The sequence below is a fragment of the Notolabrus celidotus genome, chromosome 20 (genome assembly GCF_009762535.1).
Source record: "Notolabrus celidotus isolate fNotCel1 chromosome 20, fNotCel1.pri, whole genome shotgun sequence".
Lineage (NCBI taxonomy): Eukaryota > Metazoa > Chordata > Actinopteri > Labriformes > Labridae > Notolabrus > Notolabrus celidotus.
In genome coordinates this window covers 26,062,233-26,089,071 of record NC_048291.1, presented here as the reverse complement: position 1 = coordinate 26,089,071, position 26,839 = coordinate 26,062,233, and the positions used below count along the sequence as shown (strand labels likewise).

At 42.0% G+C, this 26,839-nt stretch overlaps 1 protein-coding gene across 1 annotated transcript in view; it reads right to left on the bottom strand.

Moving 5' to 3' along the window:
- Positions 1 to 26,839, bottom strand: part of shank1 (SH3 and multiple ankyrin repeat domains 1) — a 106,342-nt gene that overhangs the window by 59,827 nt on the left and 19,676 nt on the right. Inside the window, exon 3 of the mRNA XM_034711866.1 lies at positions 13,441 to 13,983. Within this exon, the coding sequence (XP_034567757.1) occupies positions 13,441 to 13,932 (492 nt within the window). The 5' untranslated portion in view covers positions 13,933 to 13,983. The remainder of the gene's footprint in view (positions 1 to 13,440; positions 13,984 to 26,839) is intronic.

Genomic DNA, 26,839 nt, shown 5'->3' with positions numbered 1-26,839 from the left:
CTGGTTATGAAACAGCCTGAAACGAAAACTGATTCCTCTTTACAACCCACAAAAGCAAAGAAGACCATCAGGTATGAAACTGACCAGTTCTATGGAGTCACTTTTAAAGCCTGTTGATGTTAGACGAGGCGATCAACTGCACAGCATTTTACTTTAAAGACATATATTCACATTGAGTGATGCATTAGATTGTTAGAAGACAGCAGGATGATATTTTCTATCTGCAGAAGCTTCAGAGGAGCTTTAAGAACTTTTACCCTCAGAGACTGGAACCTCTTTCTCTGCTGTGGTTTTGTTACTTTCACTAAAGGATCTTAATTCTTCTCCCTCTGCTGTGCCAGGAATAAAAGCTAACCAGGATGCATTGCAGCGGCCCAATCATCACCAGGATACTCTGATAAAAAATGCACTGACTGTCACAGCTTTTCTATCACTTGTAACATTTATATGGTTTTCAGTTTTACACTGAAATGTGAGCGCAGCTTCTTTCTCTCTTGTGGTTTTTATCATTATGCAGACCAAAAATTCTGTCTTGCCTCCTAAAGCTGTGATCACACTTTCCCACTCACATACGCCCACTCACTCTGTCCGTGCTGCTCTTCATCTTCCCCTGCTTATCTCTCCATCTTATTCTTATTCTCCCTCCACATCCCCCCTTCTCTCTCTCCCTCTCTCTCTATCTTTCTCGTACGGCTCTGTCACTTATCTTTGCAGTCGCTGAGAGTCTCTCTCTTTTTTTTTCCTGTCTAGCTCTGTTTCTCTATCTCCGTCCCTCTGGCCTTCTTCTGCAGGCCAGGAGCACAGGGACTAGAAGCCTTTAATTAGCTCTATAGGGAAATAACCCCCCACTAAACACACACACTTCTCACACATTCACACACACAATTACACATGCCAGCCATGTCGCCATTTAAGTCAACTTCCTCTCCCTATCTGACTGTCTTTTCTCTTTTAACCACCCCCTTTTCTTTTTCAGACGAAGACCAAATTAATTTCTCTTCAGCATTCCTGTCATCCTCTCCTCGCCCTGTTCTCTCCTTCTCCCATTGTCTCTGGTGTCTTCCTCTCACTCACCCGAGCTGCACTCCCTCCTCGTACTTCCCTCTCTATTATCTCAATCCCTCCGTCACCTCTGGGCCTCACCCTTTCATTAACATACAACCTCTCTGCAGCGCGGAGGACACTGTGTCATGTAGTCTGAAAAGTTCACATTTCTTAACGAGAAGCTGAGATATGAGAGTGTGTGTTTTTGTGCGTGTGTGTGTTTTTGTGCGGGTTTGTATGGAAGTGTATGGAAGTGTTTGTCAGGCCAAATCGTGCCTCCGGGGGCTGCAGCGTCTAAACTTCAGAGTTTGCAAGACTTCAGCTCGAGTCAGACAGCGGAAAAAAGCTCATTTGTTTCACGCTGGTAATACACTTTGCAGGCAAATTCCAACGTGACTGCATGAGCATGAGTCTGACAATCTAATACCAATGTGAACAAAAGTGCCTTCTTTAAACCCCCTGCTGGGACAGGATCATATCAGAGACTCACAGATCTGACGGTGGCTGAGCACACAAGCAAGTTAATACAGTTTGTTTTTTTTATTAGCCACCAGTAGAAAAAGAAAGATGAGTGCAGAGAGTGAAGGCCTGCAAGCACAGCTTAGTCAGACATCCAACTCAACAATGTCACTACACACACATCCCTGAGGTATGTCTTTATAAATTACAATATTCAAATCTGATTTAGTTATCCTTGACATCCCAAATATTCCAACTAGAACACTTGTTTTTCTATTAAATGTTGCTTTTTGCCTTTTGAATAATGAAAAGAGCAGCATTTAATGTAACACCTGCAATGCTGCAGGGCACAACTTTGTAATTAAAGTTAATTTTAGGTTACAAAATAATACATCTGCCTGATTTATTAAGATTTCCTGTGGGCTGTGCAAACCTCTGACCCCAAGAGACAGAACCCAGAAAGGTCATCAGTGGATAAAGAGGTCACTGAACGAGCCAGGAGAGGGAACAGAGTATCCACATTAACCTGTTGGGACCTCTTTGAGCCAGCACTATGTTTATAGAGTTGGGTCATGTTGTGTCATGTAGTGTAGTACGGTATCATGTTGTATCGTATAGTGTTGATTCGTGCCGTCTCATGTTGTGTCGTACTTAGTCGTGTCATATCATGTTGTGTTGTGTCGATTCGTGTCATGTCATGTCGTATCGTATTGTATCATAAAGTGCAGATTTGTGTCTTGTCATGCCGTATCGTGTTGTTTCCTACTTAGTCGTGTCGTATCGTATCTCATAGGGTCAATTCGTGTCTTGTCCTGTCGTGTCGATTCGTGTCTCGTCATCATATAGTATAGATTCCATAGACTGTATAAAATATTGACGTAGTATCCGTGACGTCACCCATCTGTTCCTGAGAGCTGTTTTGAAGCCAATCGACGGAGGCAGCCATATTGGAAATGTGGAACTCAACCAGGCAGAGTGTGACGTAGTGTGAGCCTCCTAGCCAACAGCTATGTGTTCCTGACCGGGAGTCAGTCATGTCCTTATTTGGGCAAAAACTCGTAATCTTAATATCTTCTGAACCGTCACGTTAGAAAAAAATTCACATTGTGCCGATCTAGATTAGCTTTGTAGGGCCAAGCTGTTTTTTGAACCAGGCTGTAAACATGTTTATTAATGCTGTAAAGATCGTCTTCTTTGAATGAGTGTGTATGTGGTTTCCGGTGTTTCTGCAGCCAGACTCTAGTGGACGCTCAATGAACTGCAGTTTATAACACTTCCGCATAGGCTTCATATTTTGAGACCCGAGGTTGCTGCTTGACTATTAAGGAGCAGTTGAAATCAGACATAAATGTAACTTGTGCATCTTTGAGGGATGCCAAAAGGACCCTACAAACCTCAGCATTTGCCATCCTATGAGTTAGCAGTGTAGCGGCTGTGACAGAGGACGGAGCAGAGTGACACACAGCAGGCAGGAAGAAGTGTGACTTCAGTTGTGAACAAACCAAATCTGGTGTTCTTGTGTCGATGCGATCTTGTGCAATTAATTCCTGCTTTGTTTGCTGTGTAGTTACCTGCTCTTATATTTGCTCTGGTGCCTGACTTCCTGTCCCGCTCCATCCGCTCTGTTGAGATTGATGCGTCGTGCTCCGGCATCCAGCAAAAATAGAAGTCTTGCATATCTGATCTGTTACATTCCAACCTGCCGGATCAGAGATGCAGCCGGAACGCAACGGAGTGGATCCAGTGGAAGTTAACCCGTTGACTATAATAGAAACCTCATATACCGTGACGATTTGTCGAGTTGTATCCCATAGTGTTGATTTGGGTTGAGTCGTATAGTACTGCATAGTGTCAATTCCAGTCTTGAGCTATGTCGTGTAGAATCGTGTTGTGTCGTATTGTATAGTGTGGATTTGTGTTGATTCATGTCGTGTCATATCGTGTCTTTTCCCATCATATTTCAACTACAATTTTCCAACACTACACAGCTCACTCTTGTAAGTATCATAGTCTGCTGTATGAAGCTAACTGAAGTTTTTTTTTAGTCAGACTTCTAAAATTTGATGTGTCTCTCTTCTGGTCATCCTTTGACCTTAAAGCCCCTGAAGTGGTTCTCACTGAGCGCACTGATTGTCGTTTAAGTGTTCTTAACACAGTTTTGGTGAGACAAATTGTCTTGACCTTCAGTTGAATAATGAGACATGACATCAACTGTCACAGAGCTAAATCACTGTCCACATATCACCCTGGTCTGGAACCACTAACTACCAAAGCTCAGATTTATTCTACATGTAGCAATGTCCCAAATCCCCTCCAGACAAATGTAGTAGACTGATCGTACTCGCAGATCTCTCCCTCTATCTCAGTCAGTGTCAGTCCAACAATGGTGCCATCTTGATTGACAGTGACTTTTGAGAGATCTGCCCAGCAGGCTTACACAGTTATGTTTAAAACAGTTAAAAGGAGCGGAGGTAAATGCCAGGGATGGAAGAAATCACAAGATGTTTCCTCTGAGGGCTTTAAGGAAATGTTTCAGGCAGGAGTAACAAGCATTGACCTCTTGTCCGAGGGCTTTTTCCACGTCACAAACCATCTCGCCATGCACGTAGAAAAAGGGTAATGAATGCAGAAAAGTGTCCATCTGCGAAATCTGTGCACAGACACAAGCAGAAAGAAAGCAGAGAAGACTTGCACTGGAGTATTCTTTTTTCTGACATCTCGATGCAATAAAAAGGAAATATTGCAGATTTTAAACCTCACCTCTGTGAAGCAGAGACAGATTTACAGTGTGGAAAAAAGGCTGCAGTCGTTGTTGATTTACTCGGTGTCTCTGGGCACACAAAGTCTCTCGTCTATCCTCCCAGGAGCACCATTATTTGAAGGAGCTGGTGGCCCAAGAGAACTTTAGCTTGGATCTCTTTTCTCCAACTACTTTACTTTTACAAAGTAGTGACAAAACAAGCTTCAGAGAACAAAAAGCTGCATCCAAAATCTAATAAAAAGTTGCTTTCATTTACTTAATAACATACAGACAAATTTCAATATAGTAGGTAGTGGTATGTGATCCACCATTACATACAGAGAAGTGATGCAACAACCTGACAAGAGAGTGAAAAAGGCTTCACTACTGTGGATGTTTCACTGTTTCAGGAGAGGAAAACAAGCGACCTGAGAAAAGGATAAAAACCCTCAAGTTTTAAAATGGCAAATCCTCTACATTACTGGTTCCCAAAGTGGGGGTCAGGAGGACCCCTTGGGGGGTCACGAGGCACTGATGGGGGGTTGCAAGATCCCATCCAAAAAAGTGTTTCTTTCAAAAGCTTCTTTTTCTTTTTTCTGAATATCTAAAATTGTATATTTTATCCATTCTTATAAAAATATAAATAAAGATATCAGTTAAAATGAATGCAAATCAGAATCTGTATATCCTATCGCTGCTACAGACTAAACATGAAGATACTCACATTCTGCTTTCAACCTTTTTTAAATAACTATGAAACTAAATTATGGTATTCTGGCTTTCATTTTCTAATGTCTGTTTTTGGATTGGCCTGTTAGTGCTTGCCCATGGTTCTAAGTAACGTTTAACCACCCTAAGTAACAGCATGGGTCAGGAGTCTCTGGCACCGTTAATTTTGGGGTCCTGGGCTGAAAAGTTTGGGAACCTGAAAACAAAGACGTATTGAGGAATTCAAAGCAGCAGTAGCTGCAGCTAGCATTAGCACTACAAAATTGGAAATTCAAGAGGCATTTTAGAGACAACCCAAAAGGCTAAAGCAATTCATAAAAAAATCACTGGATTTACATTCATTAGCTTGTTGGCCCATTTTCTTACGATGTGGAAGACCAAGGATTTTTCCAGCTGATGGCGTGTTTGGATCAGCGTCCTGAGCTGACCCTACTCTTCAGACGTCACCCTGCCTGTCATGTATGAAGTGAGCTCTTCACACATTCACAGTCTGATCTACAACAACGTCAGTGACATAGGTTAGACCACTGACACATGGACTCCTGACTTTAGTCCTGTGAGTGTGCTTGGTTTGACAGCTCAGTGGCTGGATGAAGTCTTCAATAACAGAGATGACTGTGTGCAGAGGAGAGCTCCGGTTCAAATAAATGACGATTGAAGAGTCTTTGTTAACAGGAGTGATGAAATATTAACTTACATGCATCTTTGCTTACTAAATCTGAGCTGTTCCAACCCTCAGATGTGCATAAACTACATTTTCCCTCCACATAACGCTCGGAGTGTTTGTGTTTTCATACTTATTGAGCTGGTTTAATTTTATCTGTGCTCCATTTCCTTTTTGGAACCTTCTTCTAAGAGTCTTCAATGCCGAAACTAATTGGGCGTAATAAAAAATGTTATGTTTAAAAAATTATATATGCTGATACATCATTCAGTGCAGTGTGGTAAATGTAGCCTGACGTGCATCAGTCCCACCTGAACCATAACATACATTACCATATTGAATTAAACTGGCTGAGCTACATGTGTAATCAAACTGCACCGAATGGGATCATTTGAGAAATGCACGACACAAAACGAGTTCGGGATCCAACACTGAGCTATACAGCTTCAGATTCTGCCAAATATATCACAAATTACCAGTGATGGTGTTTATGTTCTGCGTTATTGCATGTGAGCGCTCCTCTGTCACTGGCAATCCTCCTCCCTCAATTCATAACATTTGCGTGCTACATTCACTCCCTCGTCTCATTACAGCACAATTAACAAGCAATTAGAGTTTATTGAGGGTGAATTAGCTGACATGTAGAACAGACCTAATGTGCTGGGAGTGTAAAGGGATATTACCCAACACCAGCGAGAGAGGGAGGAAGAGGAGGATGACGACGACAAAAGGGCAGGAGATGAAGCGGTGGGAATAAAAAAAAATGGAAGAAAATCACAGGGTTTTATTCTGAAAGGGAAGGTTGAGATGAGAGAGGGAAAGTGCATAATGGCCTAAAGAGGTTGAGTCAGGTAGAGAGGAGGGTGGGAGACGGAGTAAATGTCACTGTGATGCTGGGTTACAGCTCTCATCCTCAGGGAACAACACAGTATGTACTGAGTCAGTGAATCTTGGCAGGAAGTCTGTGAGGTCATATTTCAGTTCTTTCATGTGTCAATATTTATCTTAATCTGTCAGTTTGTACAGCTGAGCATCTTTGAAAAATGTCTGTCGCATAGTCTCGGAAATATTACATCCCTGGTTCGATTCAACAAGCTGCAAAAACAGAGCAACATTCAAAGGTTTCCTTAAACCAGCGAGTTATGAAACCAATCAAAAAAAGAGTCTGATTCTAAACCTTTAGCATTCAGTCTTTTAAATTATGCATCGTATCATACTTCCACCTTCCTGATTCTCACAAAAAATCAAGTAAAAAGAGTCAGAGAGAAGGGTGACTCTTTCCTCCCACACAGGCTGATTTCTTAAACAGGATACATTTCTTTGATGTGCTTTCTGTGCTTCAGTGAGAGAACTGATGTGTGATTGTCCAGAGAACTCTTATTGGATCTCATTCCTGATGAGTTTATGGTCGCAAGTCTTTCTCAAAACAGGGCGACGTTTGTTTTTTGGTAAATAAAGGTTCCATCTGGAGTCAAATAGAGGATAAAGAAGGGAACACTTCAGGGCATGCTGGCTAAAGTCTCTATCACAGCTACATCAAAATGACAAGTGCTGCCTTTAGCTAAACTTAAAGCTCCTGTGAGGAACTTTCAGCTTGTGTTGATTTTGGTGCTGATATGTCTTCTCTGAACTTCAATACCTGATGGATCAGATGCAGGATGTCTGCGTAGTTTATCAATATTTGAACTCTATGAAATTACTGGAAAAAATCAACGTTGTGTTAAAATATTCTAACAACACAATTCAAACCAGTAGCTTTAGTGGTAAAGAAAATCATACCCTCGTGAAACTGCTTCATCTCTCTGGTCCAAGTAAGTACTTGATAAACAACCCAGGCACATTGCTGTATGTATGGGGGAGCATTATGTTCACTATGGGCTCAGAATTTACCTGGAGGTCTGACGCTACAGAGTCACCATTGAAGAAATGGCTAGTAACTTTAGCCCAATGCTATTAAGCTGTTGTAATTTCATGTATGAGACTAGTCCAACTCACTATTCTCTGCCGTAGACGTCCAGCTGCTACCGATGTGCCTGACTCCAGCGGCAACAGCTACAACTACTACTATCCGTCTCATCACTATCATCTATCTCTCTCTTCATCTCCCTCTGTCCCTCTCTCCAACACGGTCTCAGCATATGTGTGTCTAACATGAGTCTGGTCCTGCTGGAGGTTTCTGCCTGTTAAAGGAAGTTTGTCCTTGCCACTGTAACTTGCTAAATGCTGCAAAGTGCTCTGCTCATGGTGGATTAAGATGAGATCAGACTGAGTCCTGTCCCATTAAAGTTACTAACCATAGACCTTTCTGGAGTCCCTGAGCTCCCTTGTCTCGTAGGTTCCTCTGGATCTCTGCTGCTGTGGACGTGCCAGACTCCAGCTGCTACAACTACTACTATCCGTCTCCCCACTATCACCTCTCTCTCTCTCTCTCTTCATCTCCCTCTGTCCCTCTCTCCAACACGGTCTCAGCAGATGTGTGTCTAACATGAGTCTGGTCCTGCTGGAGGTTTCTGCCTGTTAAAGGAAGTTTGTCCTTGTCACTGTAACTTGCTAAATGCTGCAAAGTGCTCTGCTCATGGTGGATTAAGATGAGATCAGACTGAGTCCTGTCTGTAAGATGGGACTGGATCTTATCCGGTCTTGATGTTGGGTCTTTGTTAATAATAGAACATAGAGTACGGTCTAGACCTGCTCTGTTTGGAAAGAGTCTGAGGAGAACATTTGTTGTGATTTGGCGCTATATAAATAAAGATTGGTTGAATTTTTTGAAAGTCTTGTCATGTTATTTATAAAATAAAAAAATGAGATGCAGATAATTGCCTTATTTCTTATTTATTTGTAATAATGGTTCCTCTTATTCAATCCTTTTTTTATTTGTTTTATACATTTTTTTTATTTTTTTTTTTATTTGTTTTTGGTAGGTTCTCTTTTACTCAGCTGTTGCTTTAAATTGTTTGCTTGATTTGTTCATTATTGTTGTGTTTTTATGATTTTAAGCATTTTGTAACGTCTGTTTTGATAAGTGCTGAATAAATAAACTTTATATTAATATTATATTCAGCATCAAACAGCTGAAAGCCAGTCTGAAAGGTCAGCACAGATCAGGAACTGAACCCTGTGCGTGCTCCATGTTTCTCTGTCTCTGTGCTTCAGCCTCACTCCACCTGTGTTGATTTCTGTGCTTCACTCCTCCACCTGAATCTCTCTCTAACTCTGTCTCTTTCCATCTACCTTTGTGTCTGTTTTTCTAAGCCACCTTCACTCCACATCGATCCACTTTGATCTCCTCCTGTTTACCTTTATCTCTTCCTCTTCACTGTACTCATCCTTTCTATCTCCACCCTCTTTCTGACTCTCCCTCTCTCTCTCTCTCTCGCCACTATCGAGCAATTTGTGAGGTTTTGACCCTGAGCCTGAGAGAGCATTCTCTTCCCATGCAAACCCATTTATCCGTTCCTTCACAATTAAACTTTGATGCCGGTTTTGTTAGAATAAATAGGAGGAGGTGAATTATTTATGGCTGGGTTTAAAAAACACTGAATCAAGCAACACACACACACACAGTTGAAAACACCCATACACAGATCAATAATAAATCACACGGTGGTAAGAGGGAGGAAGAAGCGTTGAGCGAGGCATTTATAGTGCACTGAGATGGTAAATATAAAATACGGACACACATACAAACCGGCACTCACATATACATTTATTTTATTTGCGGTTAATTTCTTGCTGATGATTTATGGAGCCGACAGCCTCACAGGAGCCTCCAGTTTTTAATAAAAGAAGGAACGAGGACAGACGGCTAATGTCTGAGGGACAGGGCTTTGTTTTTGTTGAGCACAAAGGCAGTCTGCTTTAGCTTTAATCCGCCGATGAGCGAAAGATACACACTGTCATATCTTTCCCTGCACCTCCCTTTTTCTTCCTGCTTTTTTCTGCCCTGCATAAAAACACTCTTGGATGCAGGCTCGGTGCCTCGCAGCCCTGATTCCCTGTTCTACATAATTCATTTATCAGTAACTATTCATGATTCACTTCAACAGTGAACACACGGAGAGAAGAAAAGGCGGGAAAAAAAAGAAACCCGCCTGGTTGTCTGTAGTCTGGCAGCTACCTTATTTTTCAGGAGGGAGATACATCTGAAGCATGTGACGCTGATTTAGACACGCTCCTGATGGAAGCGTGTGATGTAAGACTGACTCAGGAAATGGCAGATCGCTCTATCGTGATTCTGGATAACCCTTTTTTTAAATCGTCACACTGAAAAGGGTTTTCATGGCATACTTTATAGCTCCGTTCAAAAGCTCTTCGGTGACATCAAGCCGTCGGCAGCACTCCCATCCTCGCTTAGCCACTTCTCCTCACTTCAACTCCTCTCTCTCTGACTTTCCCCGTATCCTCTGTGGCTTCAAGTGTTTTTAAAATCAAATTCTTGCCCACATATTCTCATCGTGATTGCTCTTGTATGCAATTTGGCTCTGCCCCTTGCTTTCTCTCTCTCTCTCTCTCAGTTTCTGTTTCACTCTCTCTTATTTTCTCCAGAGCTGGGTCACCTTGAAAGTCTCTCTCACCCTCTCTGATCATTCACTTTGCTGACGAGCGTTTGTGCTTTTCCGTTGGCAATGCAGCAAGATAGAGAAATAAAAAAAAACTAACACCACTAAATCCTCTGAGGGTTGCAGTTTTTCAGAAACACTGAACATCGCAGGTTTTGACAGGACATACTGTCATATACCTGTGGACGGGTTGTGAGGAGCTGGAGCTGTGAACATGGCTCCCTCCTAATGAAGAGCAACCCTCAGGAGTCCCAGGGCCCAAACTGAGGCACGATGAGGCATGCTGTAAACATACACTTTTTTAGATGTGCCATAAAGGCCTTTATGTTGTGTCATGTTTACAGTGAAAGATGTTCTCTCACTCTACAAGTAATGTTTCTGTAGACCGACTTCTCCAGAGCAGAGTCTCAAAATAATGAAATAAATGACGTGTTTTTTTATATGTTGAATGAAAGGTTTGGTGAAAGCTTCTAATGGTTCTCTTGAAATACATGAAAAATATTGACACTGATAATGTCTTTTCAGTGAATATGAAGCTTTGGACTAGAGCTGAAGATATTTGTCCGAACCCGAACCCGACCCGACCCGACCCGACCGGTCATAACTTCTATCATTTTAAACGGGCTCGGGTCAGGCTCGGGCTTGCGCGGTAAATGAGCGGTCAGGTGAATCTGGACTCCCCTCAGCAAGCAGTCGTGCGTCAACGGCACGAGCACTGGCTCGCGCGTAAAGTGACCTCTATAAGATTGCATCATTCCTCTGGCCAAAATGTAACCAGCTTAGAATGTTGTCACACTCAGACAGGGAGGCTCTACATGCTCATGCCCTCGCTCTTCTGCAAGCTGTGCACGGTGATGCAGGTGCACGACGAGATGTGGAGACTTGAGACCCAGAGCTCTCCAGAGACGAGCGCGCTCATCCTCAGGCAAAAAGAGCGACTTTTGCGGAGTGGGAAATGTACAGCGAGCTGACTGGGAAGACGACGAGGTATCTCGCTACATTAAAACGACTGTCATGGAAGATGAAACTCATGTTTTTGGCCGGTGGAGAATCAACAGACCTACCCAAAACTCGCAAAATTAGCCAGATCAGTAATGAATAACGTCGGGGCAGTCGGGCTGTAAACGGGTTCGGGCTTTAAAAAAATCTAGGTAATTCGGGTTCGGACGGGTTCGGGCTGAATTGTGTCGGGCTCGGGTCGGGTCGGGTCTAACTTTTAAGGCCCGACTACAGCTCTACTTTGGACAGTTATTGGGGAACTTTTTAAAAATGGTTTAAATTCTTACTTTTTTTGCAGTTCGTGTAAAGCAGTGATGTCCAAACTTTATTTCAAGGAGGGCCACATTTGATGTTGTCAGAATACCTCAGGGCCAGTGGCTCCTACTGAGACTTAGTAATCATAAAAGTTATATATGAAATCTATTTAATAACAATTATTTTACTTTTTTTTCTAAATAAATGAGTAACTAGGAAGTCCTCAGTTCTCCATAAGCCACGTAAACATTTGCAAACTTTGTCTTCTTCAGGAGGAAAATGTTTTTCATTCGGCTCGGGCAATAATTATTTTCCTATGGGAGGGTCACGATCTGGATTTCATCACACTTCTATTTCATGTTGTTTTTAAGACTGTTCTGACCAGCAGGCAACATTTTTACATCCAAATAATTACTTTCCTGAGTTCTGAACATTTTTGATGCACCAAATTTAGCCTTTTCTGCACAATTTCATAATTTTGATCTGGTCTTGTGTCCTCTTTTGTGTCTTCTGAACTTTTAGTGTTCATCAAGAACATTTTCACATCATGATAAAAACACATTCATTTGAAAAACCTGTCAACTTTAAGGGTTCTTGTGTTTCCTCCTTATTATATTCTTGCAGATTATCCAGAGCTTTGGCTTTATAAAAGTAGTCAGTATGAAGCTTTTTGAGACGTTTCTGGATTGACTTAGTTTTGTTTGTGCTCTTGAAATAAACTACAAATGTACAGATGATTCAGAATGTGAGTCATTTCTTTGCTGTAAATAACACATTTAAAGATGGAAGCTTGGGGCCATAATCAAATGGACCTTGGGCCACAATTGGCCCCCGGGACGTACTTTGGACATGCCTGGTGTAAAGCGTATTTGAGAACCTAGAACTGTGCTATATATGTCTTATAATTTATTATTATTATTATTATTTATTATTATTATTAAAGTGTTTCCCTCTTTGTTTAAATCTCACTGAGCTCTTGCTTTGATCTCATAATCTCGTAATCTTAATCTCAGCCAGAGAGCAAAGAAGCATTTCAGCAAAAAAAAACAACAACACCTCACTGTTTGATGCATGTTGACGGATCTTTTTGCAAAGCCTTCATAGTTATTGATTACTGTATCGACCCAAACATAGGATGTTCTTCTTCCTTCAAATACATCTGACAGTTTATTAGTTAGATGCCAATATTCATTCACACTCACAACAGTGGACAACGCAGCTTATGTGCAAAGTGAGTTTACACATCAGGACTGAGGCCCGCTGTCACTCACAGTGCTACAGCACCAGGGGGATGAAAGATGGAGAGACACAGTGATCATCCAAGGCTAACTTCTCTAACAACTGAGGAGGAGTTATGATGACTGTTTATCAATTCAGCTGCCTGCGGTGTCAGAGAGTGTGATGTCCAAAGAGGATGATTACATAAAGATTGTCTTAAAATGTGCATATGTTTCTAAAACAGATCAAAGGTGAGCCCATTTCAAGACCTGTCATTCTTTCAATAGACAGCAAGTTCTTTTAATTGTATTTGATCTAAATAAAGATATGATATTTATCTTTATACATGTGATCACAATTTATTTCATCCAATTGTGACGACTTAATTTTATTAGGATTTATAATGATTATATTTAAAAAGTGTTAAAAACATGAACATATTCTTTTATGTGTGTGTGTGTGTGTTTGTCAATATATATCTTTATTAAAACAAGACTTAGTCTTCAATAAGTTTGGGACTGGGGGGACTGTGGGGGGACTGTGGGGGTTGTTGTACAATCAGGGTTGTCCTATATTCGGGTCAATACGGTTGGGTTATATTGATTGGGACTGTAAAGAAGATCTAAGGCACTCAGACGGAAGGTGCAGCAGCAGAGAGAAGGGACTGCAGCTTTGTGTCTGTGACTTTATCTCTCTCACAGTGCTGTTTGCAGATTTTGTGTATTTGTGTGTGTGTGTGTGTGTGTGTGTGTGTGTGTGGTAACAGCACTGACCGTTTGCTTTATGTCTGGGATGCCGATGCGAAACACCATCATGGCAATGTGGGCGTCCTCAGTTGGCACGGAGCTGGCGCTGCGCTCCTTCAGCCTCCTCTGCTGCTGCTGCTGAATGTGATTGGCCGGCTGTTGGTGCGTGGGCCCCGGGTTGGACGAATAGGGGTTTGCAGTGTGTCCAGGGTTCCCAGGCCGCCCCGTGGGACGCCCGGCCAGCTTCCCTGACTGCCTGTGCCCCTCACCTCTGCCCCCTCGGGACAGACCTCCTCGCCTGACCTCCTCCACCATCTCCTCCTCCTCGTCCTCCTCGCCCTCCAGCTCGCCGTTCTCCTCCTCCTCCTGCTCCTCTTCACGCTCCTCTTCCTCCATTTCCTCCTCCTCCTCTTCCTCCTCTTCTTCCTCGTCCTCTGCACCTGGATAGAGATGTCGATTGTTTCCCAGCATCCTTTGTTGCTCCTCGTCGCTCGACAGGGGGCTGAATGGCATCGTCATGGCGACAGAGAGGGCGGCACCTGTGGCAACACCATCATTCCCAGAGAGACGCTGCGATGGGGGACAGAACGGAGACAAAGTTTGTAACTGGTGAGCTCATTGGCTGGCCTCCAAACCACAAACTCTGGTCTCTATGGTAACAGACAGCTCGCAGACATGCAGTACTTCTAACCCTCGCCACACGATGACATACCATTCACACCTTACGTATAAATGAACCCACTTGTGCTGTCAATTTCCAGCCCCCCTGCTCTCAGACACTCAGACATCCTGCCTGTGCCGTTAATCACCTGCGGATGATTGAGGCCTCCGTGTCTGCCGCCTGAAATGACCAATATTTCACTCTGAGCGATCGCACTGTGGCTGGAAATATTATACTTCAGCGCAAAATGCTCTGAACGAAAGCCCCGCTGTGACACATACCACTTCAGAGGGCCCTGATACGGTGAACAGTGTATAAGTACACTACACCTATGGAGAGCCAAATTATGGAGGTTCCATTTACAACGTTTGGCTGAGAGAGGGAGAAAGTTTTCCTCTTCCCTCAGGACGATAAAAGGCAGAAGATGTAGCCAGGAAACACTCAACTTGTTGTTTTTTTTACTGTAGCTTGAGTAATCACAATATGCAAGTGTTGTATTCACGGCCAAATTCCACCAGATCCAAACCTATCAGATCTGATAGGTTTCTGTTATAGTCAATGGGTTAACTTCCACTGGATCCACTCCATTGCGTTCCGGCTGCATCTCTGATCTGGCAGGTCGGAATGTAACAGATCAGATATGCAAGACTTCTATTTTTGCTGGATGCCGGAGCACGATGCATCAATCTCAACAGAGCAGATGAAGCTGGACAGGAAGTCAGGCACCAGAGCTAATATAAGAGCAGGTAACTACACAGCAAACAAAGCAGGAATTAATTGCACAAGATCGCATCTACACAAGAACACCAGATTTGGTTTGTTCACAACTGAAGTCACACATCTTCCTGCCTGCTGTGTGTCACTCTGCTCCGTCCTCTGTCACAGCCGCTACACTGCTAACTCTCCTCATTCATAGGTTGGCAAATGCTGAGGTTTGTGGAGTCCTTTTAGCATCCCTCAAAGATGCACAAGTTACATTTATGTCTGATTTCAACTGCTCCTTAATAGTCAAGCAGCAACCTCGGGTCTCAAAATATGAAGCCTATGCGGAAGTGTTATAAACTGCAGTTCATTGAGTGTCCGCTTGAGGCTGGCTGCAGAAACACAGGAAGCCACATACACACTCATTCAAAGGAGACGATCTTTGCAGCATTAATAAAAATGTTTACAGCCTGGTTCAAAAAATGGCTTGGCTCTACGTAGCTCATTTCTCTATCAGCACACACTGTATGGGGTGAGAAGATATTAAGATTACGAGTTTTTGCCCAAATAAGGACATGACTGACTTGACTGAAAGGCAGGAACACATAGCTGTTGGCGAGGAGACTCTAACCCCGCCTCTCTACTTCACACTCTTTTGGATGAGTTCATCATTTCCAATATGGCTCCTGCCGATGATTGGCTTCAAAACAGCACTCAGGAACAGACGGGTGACGTCACGGATACTACGTCCATTTATTATACAGTCTATGGTCTGTCTCAGTGTGCAGGCTGGAGCAAAAACAGCAAAAGTGATCAGTTTTGGGAGCTTGATGCCATGGTAAAAATTGGTAATGATATAATTAGATTTTACCAGAATCATAGTGAAGTTTCCTGGTATTCTGACAGCTCTGATTTGATTCTACGCCAAGCTCACACTAAGAAACATCCAAACCTTTCGGTCAAGGATTTTCATTCTCCTTCAAGCACATAACAAAATTATCTCTCCACTTCTGCTGCTTCAAACGCTCTTGAAGAAATATCTTCAGCCAAAAAAGTAACTGAACTTATCTTCATTTAATGTATTCAGCCCATTCATGCTCCCTGCAGGCTGAACTCTTGACTTTTATGATGAAGATTATATTCTAACACTTCTCTTAGAACAAACTCCCTCCCTGGATGAGCTCTGAGATGATAAAAAAGGACCATACATTGTTGTGTTTGGTGAGTACTTAAGAAGGTCCTTAGACTTGAAATCGTATTACACTGAAGTTGTTGAAGCTGGTATTCAATCAATATGAAATAAAATGATGGCAGTTCTTACCCTAGCATGAAATTAAATTGCATTTTTCCTAATTCTGTCCCTTGAAGCTATGTGAGAAAGCTGGCACTATCCTCCACAAAATAAAACATCAGCAGCGTATTCATCACTGCCCCTCAGCTATATGGCCGCTCATAATGCACAACAGCTCTTCATATGATAAAGTATACGCTCTTTTACCATCGCCATTACCCCTTGAGAGAGACGAGAAGCCTCTTCAGAGCATCAGTGATGCAGCGCTGCATTCAAGTACAAGCTGAGCAAGATAACAGATCTGTCCCTGGTGGCTCTTCGTTGGCTTTGCACAATGTTTCAGGATTTTCAGCACCACTACATTCTGGACAGCTCCACACAGATCCAAACAGCAGAATGACAAACAGCGAGAGACAAAACACTGAAACTCACACCAAGGGGGACCGACCAATCAGAGCGGAGAGATGTAGACGCATAAAGAGAGAACTGATATGAGTGTGCGGTTCAGCTGTAAGGCAATTTACAGACACTAAACTCGCGGGTTAAAAGTTGAAATCATCTCAAATTGATTCAAAAGTAGTGTGGAGTACTTTGGAGGCTGCATGTTTACACCAAATGGACCTCTGGACTGGATTTAGAATGATCTCATCCTGGAGAGAAAAAGCATCAAACCAATGTTTGTTTTTATTCTTCTTTGACTGAATATCAAGTACAGGATAAAGAGGCAACTTTAAATTGTAAATGGAGTGCAGGGAAAAACTGTTAGAAATAAAATGTCAGAGCTCTCCCTCGTGGGACACTGAGATTAAACTACCAGCTGTCAACGGGAAACATGAAGAGGAAAATGTGCCACAATAAAAGAAACAAAAAGAGGACAAGAGAGCCAAGCATGTAGCGAAAATATGCACTTAAATATGCTTATTAGATTTGTTGTTAAGTCCTTTAGCTCGTCTTCTTCTGGTTCATTCTCGTCACTGTTACTATGAATTCCATTTTGATGCTTTCCTCTCTCTTCCTCTATTTGTTTCTTTCATTTGCTGTTTGTTTCCCTCAGTTTGTTTGCTGTGCAGCACTTTGAATCCACTGTGTTGTGTGTGTTTTGTGTAAAGTGCTCTATAAATAAAGTTGATTTGATTCAATCTGGAAGTCCAATACATGTTGGAAAATAAAAGTGTGGCACTAAAAAGATCGCTTCAGTCTTCTATAACGCAACCATCTCAGAGAACTTTAAAGCAGATATCATTCATCTGAAGCGAGTGGAGCGATATGCAAGCCGCTCTGTGCATCTGGAGGCAGCGGCGGCGGCGGCAGCAGAGAAGAATGAAACTGCTCTGCAGAAAATTGAAATTCTTGACACAGTCTGTTACATGATCTAACAAAAGCACAATTTACCGCCAGGATGTGAAGCTAAACTGCTCGTTAAACTTTACATTTTTTCCTGTTTGCTGAACAAATGTCAGTCTTGTCTCCATCTCGATTTCTCCTCACCCTTCCAACAAACAAACAAACACACACACAGCACAGGACGGTCTGCAACAAACAAGCACTGGCTCTGGCATTGTTTCTGCCTCCAACTTTTGAAGGCCCATTAGCAGGCGAACTTCTGTTCACAGCGAAGAAACATGGAGATGGCAGATGAGTGTGCAGCAAACTGTAGGAGTCGAACAGACAGAACATCCAGATTGTCTGTCAAAAAATGTGGACATGATCGTCAGACTGAGAAAACTGGAGAACCGAGGACAAATACTGAATGAATTATTAACTTTACTTCCTAGTTTGTCAATATTGATGCATTTACCTGAGAGCTGGATTGTGTGACTCCACAGAGGAGGATGTTAGCAAAGCTGACATTTATCTGCATGCAGTCAGACTCTTTAGCAGCGGTATCATGTTGTATTATTACCCGGCTGTGTTAAATACTCAACTCTGATTGGTCCAAACCTCACAACAACACGTGGAGAACGTTTAAAGCAAATGGAAAGTAATGAGGCCTCATGTACAAAGTTGTTTCCGGCAATTTGGTGCTGGAGGAATGAAAGAAAAAGGACAAAAATTAAAGAGAGCTCATGAGACTACACAGTCGATGACAGGGGAGGAGAAGAGGGGCTGGGAACCAAATTGTTCGAGGGATCTGATGAATAAAAAAAGACAAGGGCACAAAAACAAAGGAGGAGAGAGAGTAACAATGTTCTAACAGCCCTGTCAAAAAGCAGAGTGAGCAAAGGAGAGGAACCTACAGAAGATGTGATTATAAATGGAAGTGAGCAATCCATATTTTTGCATAATGCTGAGTAATCACAGAAAGGGTGAAGCTGGGGAGGAAGGAGAGGGAAGAGGACGAAAGGAGGGGAAGCTGAGAGGTAAGAGAGGTGTGATTAGAGAGAGAGAGAGAGAGAGAGAGAGAGAGAGAAAGGGTGCCAGAGAGACGAGGGAATGACAGACGTGGATGAAGGGGCGAGAGCAAGAGTGAGATAAAGGAAGCAGCAGAGATTGCGATGGAGCAGGGAAACAAAAGAACTGTGAAGGAGAACAGCGAGGGAAGGAGTTGGATGTGAGAGGTGGATGTGAAATCAGAGGTGTGAACTCACTGCAGGGCTGGATAAAGTTGAGTCAAAAAAGAGCAGAAGGCAGAGAGGATGAAGGATGGGTCGAACTATGAAGCCACTGCCAATATTTTTGGGTATGAAGCTGCCAAACGTTATGGCTAGTTCTGCCTTTCTTTGTGTTTGGATTTGGACTTTTTACCCACATTTTATGCCAGAAAATTGAAAATACTCCCTCTTTTTTTTAGTAGGATTCCACATTTTTGATGCTCTCAAACTGAATGTAGACCCTCACCAGATGCTAAAACACTACTTGAAGTCGTAGTGAGATTTAGTACTCGGTGAGGAGCTCCTCAAAGCAGGCAGAGGTGGGTTTTCTTCACAGCTTTTTACAGACTGACACGTCGAAGCTGTTGAGTAAAAATCCACCTACACAACACCGTGATCATCCTCCTTCTGAAAGTGGCTGTGACAGACCTGTTTGTCACGCACTCTTTCTTATCTCTTCCTATCTTTCAAGGTTGATATTAGCCGGATATATCAGCTGATCCTGGAGGATAAAGCAGAGGAAAGGAACACGGAGTAATAAGCGCTGAAATCCAAACTTTTTGTAGAGAATTGCTCATCGTGGATTCAGCCGGATTGGGTCAGGACAAAGGGAGAGTTATGAGAGAGAAAAGTGATAATCTGTTCCTGAGAGAGAAGTCATGACTCACACATAAAAGATCGTCATAATGAATGTTGTGTGTGTATGTGTGTGTGTGTGTGTGTGTGTGTGAGCGACGATGAAGAGAGCGATAGAAGCAATTAGATTTTGCCTAATGCCAACCTGTGATAATCATCTCCCCCGCTTCATACCTGGCTGTTATAAATCTTTATCTCTCCACGTCCTCGTGGGAGAGCTGCTTCAGGTTCAGGTCACATCATTACCGCTTTCCGTCAGCCAGGCAACTTAAAGCTTTATTAACCCTGCTAACCCTCACCTTGTCAAGCAATCAGAGATGTTAGCTGCACCAAGGAAGTGAGAACCAAGCTGCATGAAAGTGAGACTTCTTCAGACGGTTGATGCTCAAATTCAAGCTGAGGCAGGAGAACCAGGACGGAGCATGATGCCTTTTATATGTTGGTTACCTAAGAGTGCAGTCCAACACTCAGTCTCTTCTTTAACACGTTTGACGACAAAGGAATCACACTCACTTGATACCGCTCTGAAGTCTGTCCAGTCAATATGATGCCTCCTGCAGCGACACGATATTAGGAGTTCTGATTCTTTTAAAAAGCTTTATGGTGCCAACGAGTCAGATTTAAGAGTCCTGCTGTCAGGCCTAAAACATAGACTGTATGAAACATGGAGGTAGTCTCAGGGCGCTTACATGCGGCAAGATATTTATGCCAGTTGGGTAAAGTCAACCCGCCTCTGATCCTCCCTCTGAGGTGGTAACAGATGCCGAATGGGTCCAAGATGGTAGCATGTGCAGAGTTGCAGCCAAGCGGCAACCTGCTGTCTCAAAATATGAAGCCCATGCAGAAGTGTTATAAACTGCAATTCATCAAGCGTCCACTTGAGGCTGGCTGCAGAAACACCGGAAACCACATACACACCCATTCAAAAAAGACGATCTTTGCAGCAGAAATAAACATGTTTACAGCCTGGTTCAAAAGACAGCTTGGGTTAGTAGCTAATTGCTGCACATTGTGCGAGGGGCAAGTTTTTTCTAACACCACGGTTCAGAAGATATTAAGATTACAAGTTTCTCCCAAATAAGGACATGACTGACTTGATTGACAGGCAGGAACACATAGCTGTTGGCTAGGAGGCTCAAACCCCGCCTCTTTACGTCACACTAAGTATGGTTGAGTTCAGCATTTCCAATATGGCTCCCACCGATGATTGGCTTCAAAACAGCGCTAAGGAACAGATGGGTGATTTATACAGTCCATGGTCACAGACTGTATGAAACATGGATGCAGTCTCAGGGCACTTACATACGGCAATATATGTGCGCCCCTTTGACGCCTCGTCTGCAATGCACAAAAGCGTACAGTTGGGTAAAGTCAACCCGCCTCTGATCCTCCCTCTGAGGTAATAACAGAGGCAGACTGGGTCCAAGATGGTAGCATGTGCAGCGTTACATCATGTGCATATGTGGCACTCCCGCTGTGTGTTAATAAGCTGTGCTTCTCACGCTTCCTCCATGCCATTCGTGTGTGCAAAAGTGTAGCGATGGCGTAAACTACGTTCCAGGGTTGCAGAACAGAAGTGTGAAAGAGGATTCACTCATTGGTTTCCGAGGAGGTGTTACGTAGCCCAAAGATGGCAGGCGCCATGTTGGAAATATTGGCTCTGAATGAATGCCAAGAAGAAGAAGAAGAAGAAGAAGAAGAAGCCTCGAGAAGCGTTTACACTTTGATCAAGGTGAGAAGTCCACACAAGTCCAGGGAGGTAGCATGCAGGGCAGCCGCTGAGGTTATGGAGCCACAGTTCATGACCCTGGAGATCAAACCGTTTATGGCACCAAGCTATAGATATGTTTAATTCTGCTGTTAAAATGAGCTCTAATGAGGCCTCAAGGGCTTTTTGAGTGGACACTTCAGAAACTGCTGTTTTATGCACTTCAAGATTGGCTTCATTTTTCAACACCAGAGGTTCCTCTTGTTGTGCTCCAGTCCAGTAAGCGTAAAAAGTAGAGGTTTGGAATGATGAGCTAAAACCAAAACACAAATTAAAGGATGGACATAAAAGCACAGACGCCTAAAGAAACTATGGGGACTATTTTAAATAAAGTGTACTGATGTTAAGTTGCCCGATCCTGTCCTGGTGTCTCGTCCTCACCGTGAGACTTCCAGACGAACAAGCTTTAGAGGGTCGAGGAACCAGACAGATCTTCAGGCTCCAGCTTTATTTGCTCTGGCAGACGCATCTGCTGCCTCTCTCCCTGATCAAAGATTTTCATCCAACCTGATTCAGGCTCTCGAGGAGCTTTCATAAGCAACCAGATGGCAAGATGGCTGCAGCTGATGTGGAACGTCCCGAATCAGACTCCTTAATGTGGAATCATACTTCAGCTGCACCTTCACTTCACTTGACTTTGAGCTAATGGGTCGATTTTCTCTCTGACACAGACAGTCGAACCTGTTTTCCTGCTTCTAACCTTCATGCTCGCCTAAGCTAATGGCGTTTGGTGAAAGCTGCACATTTACTCTGCAGACATGACGGATGCAGTCTCACTCTTTAATAACTGGATGAGCCTTTTCTTTAAATATCCACTCATTCCTTGATGATATAACTCAGCACGGAGAGGGCAGATGTCCAGAGTTTGAAATGTATCTGAAGCTACACGGAGTAGTGAGTTAACTTTATTTATTTGATTAGCTGTGTTGTGTTTGATAGCATAACTCCCCCTTGGCACTCTGCGTAGATTCCTTTATGCCTGCAAACATCTGACAGCTTTTATATATATTTATATATCTGTTCTGTGGGCAGTGCCGCTTTTTATAGCGTTTGTTGTCGAGGCTCAGATTTAACACAGCCGTGTGTTACGCACACACACACACACACACACACACATCCTGTTTTTTGATGATGTGTTGTAACATCATTTCTGAATTTTAATTAATTACCGGTTTCTTTTTGCAGCTTTTGGAGGATTCTGATCATATACTCATTAAACGTAACTAACCGTGTATCATATACAGATTATGAATCCCACTATAGATAAACAAAGCTTGCAGCATCAATATTAAATATTGGTTCAGAATCTTCAGAATCAGAAACAAACACACGGGCGGGCTATCAAAGTATGATAGCTGACCATTTTTACATTTTTCTTTTTTTATCCACATCAGATCGCCATCTGCCATCATCGCTGATCTCCCCTCACTGTATACCCTTATGTACATAACATATGGCTCCTGTACTTTACTCTGCTGAGGGTGATAAGATAGAGAGAGAGACAAAGAGAGAGAGAGAGGTTGTGAAGTTTGTCCCTCCTGTTAATGCATCAGTTTAAATGTGACACCTCTTGTTAGATACGAGCCTCCTCTTACTTCTGTTTTAAAGTGACGTGCAGCTGCTTGCTGAAGATGTCATTTGTCGGTATCTTAGTTCTGGATTGATGTTCTGCGTCATTAACAAGCCACGTCCATAAACAAATCAGCTGTTGTGACAACATAATGTTGTTATAGGGAAACATATCTAAAGGGAGTTGTGTTATTTGGGCTCTTTTATCAATCGGTTGCTCATTAAAGAAACAGAAACGACAGATTCCTTTTTCTGGTGAGATTTCGGTTTGAAGAATGTTATTTGTTTTTTTATTATCCTCCATCAGAAGTCCAAATCAAGTGGTTCACCTTATCCCTGCTGGATGTCGTGTGGAGAAGTTTCTGCAGACTATGTTCATGCTTTTAGGTCCATTTCTTGAGTCTTTGTGGAAAGAAGTAGAACATTTAATCTCAGAGACTTCAAGAGGAGAAGGGGGATAAACTCTGGGAAAAATGAACTGCTAAAAAGATTCTTCGTTCTTACTTTTTTATTCATTTACTCTAGTCTTTTAGGTTATGTATTCATTTATTTTATTTATTTATAGGGTCTACTTTTTAAAGATTGTTATTTATCTGTTACGCTGCTGGTAACATTTTTCATTCCTTCCTGTTTTTAACATGATTGAATGACAATAAAGTGAACCTGTATGTGTGAATGCCTCTGTTGTGCAAAGTGTCCAAGTCCTCACTTGGTCTTTGTTTCATGTTCATATAAAAGAATAATAAAATAAAAGTTATAAAATAATAATAAAACAACACACATGGGGCCTCTGTGTTTGTGTGCATGCTAGAGTAACGGCCAAATTCCACCAGATCCTGCCTCCCCGATCCCTCACAGCACCTGATCTGTTTCTATTCTAGTCAATGTGTTAACTTCCACTGGATCCGCTCCGTTGCGTTCCAGCTTCGTCTCTGATCCGGCAGGTCGGAGCCCTCCGGATCAGATACACAAGACTTCCACAACGCATCAATCTCAACAGAGGAGATGGAGCGGGACAGGAAGTCAGAAACCAAAACAAAATGAAAACATCCGGTTAATTTTCAGAATCAAACACTCTGTGTTATCACCAGATCGTATTTCACTTAACTACAACAACAATTCAAAGTCATGATGAGCGGAGCCAGGCCTGGAGTCAACAGGTCAGAGGTTTTCAGAGGACCAGAAAGACAACATGGATGAGGAGAGGAGGAGGAGGAGAATCCTTGATTTAGTGATTATTGTGGGAAAACCTCAATCACATGACTCCAGCTGTCCGATGGTTCCAAAAACACAACCAGTGGGTGTTGATGGGCGAGAGAGCACAGAGCCGGACCAGACACGGATCTAGTGGAAGTCCTGTGTAACTGTTTTGTAGCAGCACAGTGTGCAGGTTAGAAATCTAAACTTTTCAGTCTTTGGTTTCCCTGATCAAGTTATTTGAGTCGCAGCTGAAACCGAAGGTTGATGAAAAATGACTGGGCAGGAAACAGAGAATCTGTCATCGCTCAGTTTCCACGGGACTCTCCGTGAATCTGACTCAAACATCAGACTCAGAAAGGAAAGACACGTTAACACTTGCTGTATTTTTGCAGTGTTAAAAAATTATGGGCTGTTATTGCTTCATTTCAACAAGCATTGTGGGTTGTTGTAATTAATTACAGTATTTGTTATTTACACTGTTTGCACTCCAGCTTAAATCATTTGGTGAAACAGGTGGCTGCGTGATGACTGCACACTTGTCAGAATGGAAATGTGAAGGTGTTCATGGATCAGTGAAACAAGTGAGATGATCCATTAAACATCTGTTTACAAAGACGCAGAGCTGAAGGAGGAGAGGGGCTTGTTTGGGAAAGGTGGATTTGATCTCAGTTGTGGGCTGAGTTATGGCCCAGCACTCCAGCCCGACGAGAAGAAGGAAACCGGGTTATGAGGCAGCTTTTTTTTCTTCTTCTTGAGGAGTTTTTATGTGAAGAAGTACGAGGGCACTGAGGTAACTTTTCTTGGTGACTTGAACGAGTCTTGACCTGGTTCTACTGAGCTTGAATCTATCATCTGTCTGTGAGATGTCATCAAAAGATAGATATCCCACCAGCAACAGTGACATTTAACCTCCCTCTCTCTCTCCTTTTATCCCCTCAAACACACATGTGTCTTCATGTGCTCTCTCTCTCCTCCTCTCTCTGTCTCTCTCTGGTTCACCGTCTCTTTATGTAGGACATAGCGTGTATAGATAGATATTTTCAGTGTCTTGGTCCCCAGGAAATTTCACTGGGAAACTTCCAAAGAACAGATCGCCCCACTTTCCTGCCACTAAACTGGAACGGCCAATTTCCCTCCCTCCTTGTTTGACATCGACACACAAAATGACTCTGACACGCACACAAACGGACAGAAACCTCCCGTAGATACGATTAGTGTACGTACAAGGACCTGCATGCACATCCACAACCCTAATCTCCCATGAATCAGTTCATACAGACGATGAAATGTCATGCAAACTCTGACCCTAGGCTGTATTGATCACATCTATAATCATCCTCCAGCACTAGGTCACCAACGTGGGAGATTTACGTCACTGAAGATGTAAATCGAAACTGCAAGAACCCCTGGGAGAGAGAGCAAAAGAGAATGGAGCCACGTGTTTTACGCACGATCTGATGTAACCATCCCTCGTGTTGTTAAACTAGGCTGAGCGTCGTGGAAGGAACGAGGTTCGAGCTTGAGAGTAAAGGGCGAGCTGTGCAGCATTGTCACTGGTGGATTAAAATCCAGGATACCTCCGGAAAGAGAAGCAGCACATTTAGTGCCTCAGAAGCTCCCTTCTGTACACTCTTTACTCAGCCACCACATCACACCTACACTCAGCATGGAAACAGGAACACTGAAAGCCTTGAAGGGACTTTGTGAGTCTGAGCTGTAAAGTTTTGATTCAAGCTGAGTGCCAATTTGCTCGCTCGAATACTGCAAAGCGTGCTGCTGATGCAGTGCATGTATTTACCACATTCACTGAGGGTGGGACAAAATATCCACATGGCAATATTTCGTCGTCCTGACCGGAGCTGGTGCCAAATTTCTCTTCCACTCTGAGTCACAGCATCTTTACATCATGACTCCTCAGGGGGAGCTTACAACATTAATCCCACTTTACCTTTAGGAGAGTTTCTTATTCCTCAATTCATCAGATATTAAGATGTTTAAATATGATTGTTTGAAAATGTATCAATTAACTGCATTATTTGGCCACTTCCATTATTTTGTTTTTAACAGTTTTTATGAGCGCTGTAGATGAATACTTTTAAGTTTACAGAGTTACACTTTAATCCCATTTACAAAATTCTGAATGTATATACTAGAATTTGTATGTTTCTTTTATATTATATTTATTGAGGAATGCATGTTTCAGAACTATCAATAATAGCATTTTTTATGTCATATTATTATTATTTGGGTTTTCTTTAGGCAGCATTTTATTATTTTATAATTTTATATCGTATAATTGTTTTCATATTTTTACATTTATTTATATATATCTATTAATAAATATAACATATATTTATATTTCAGATTTTTGATTGTTTTAATCTTTTCTGTTTAGTTTTATTCTTCCAACATTTTATTATTTCCTTTTATTTGTCTTCCTCACATTTCTCTTTTATCATCTTCTGTTTCTTTCTTATTTGTAAAGCATTTTGTAACCCTGTTAATAAAAATGCTATATAAATAAAGATTATCATTATCATTATTATATTTATTTATTTTAATAATTTACTGTTTTTTTTATTTATTTTAATAATTTACTCTTTTTTTATTCATTTTTAACTCTTCAATTTTTTATTATCCAACTACTAACTTTTATTGCTATTTTTTGGTGCTTTTTTTTATCTTAGACTTTTATTTTCACCTTTTTTATTTTTCTAACTGGTAAAGTTTTATTTTTTCCCTTTGTTTTTATTCAAATATATTTTACAGTTTTAAGTTTAGTCATAATTAATTAGATTGGTTTTTTTTCAATCTCTGTAAAGCACTTTGAATTGTATGAAAAGTGCTCTTTAAATAAAGCTTGATTGATTGATTGATTGATTGATTGATTGATTGATTGATTGATTGATTGATTGATTGATTGATTGATTGATTGATTGATTGATAAATAAGCATGTAGACTCATGATACCATTTAATATACTTCCATGTTGTCCACGATAATCCCAA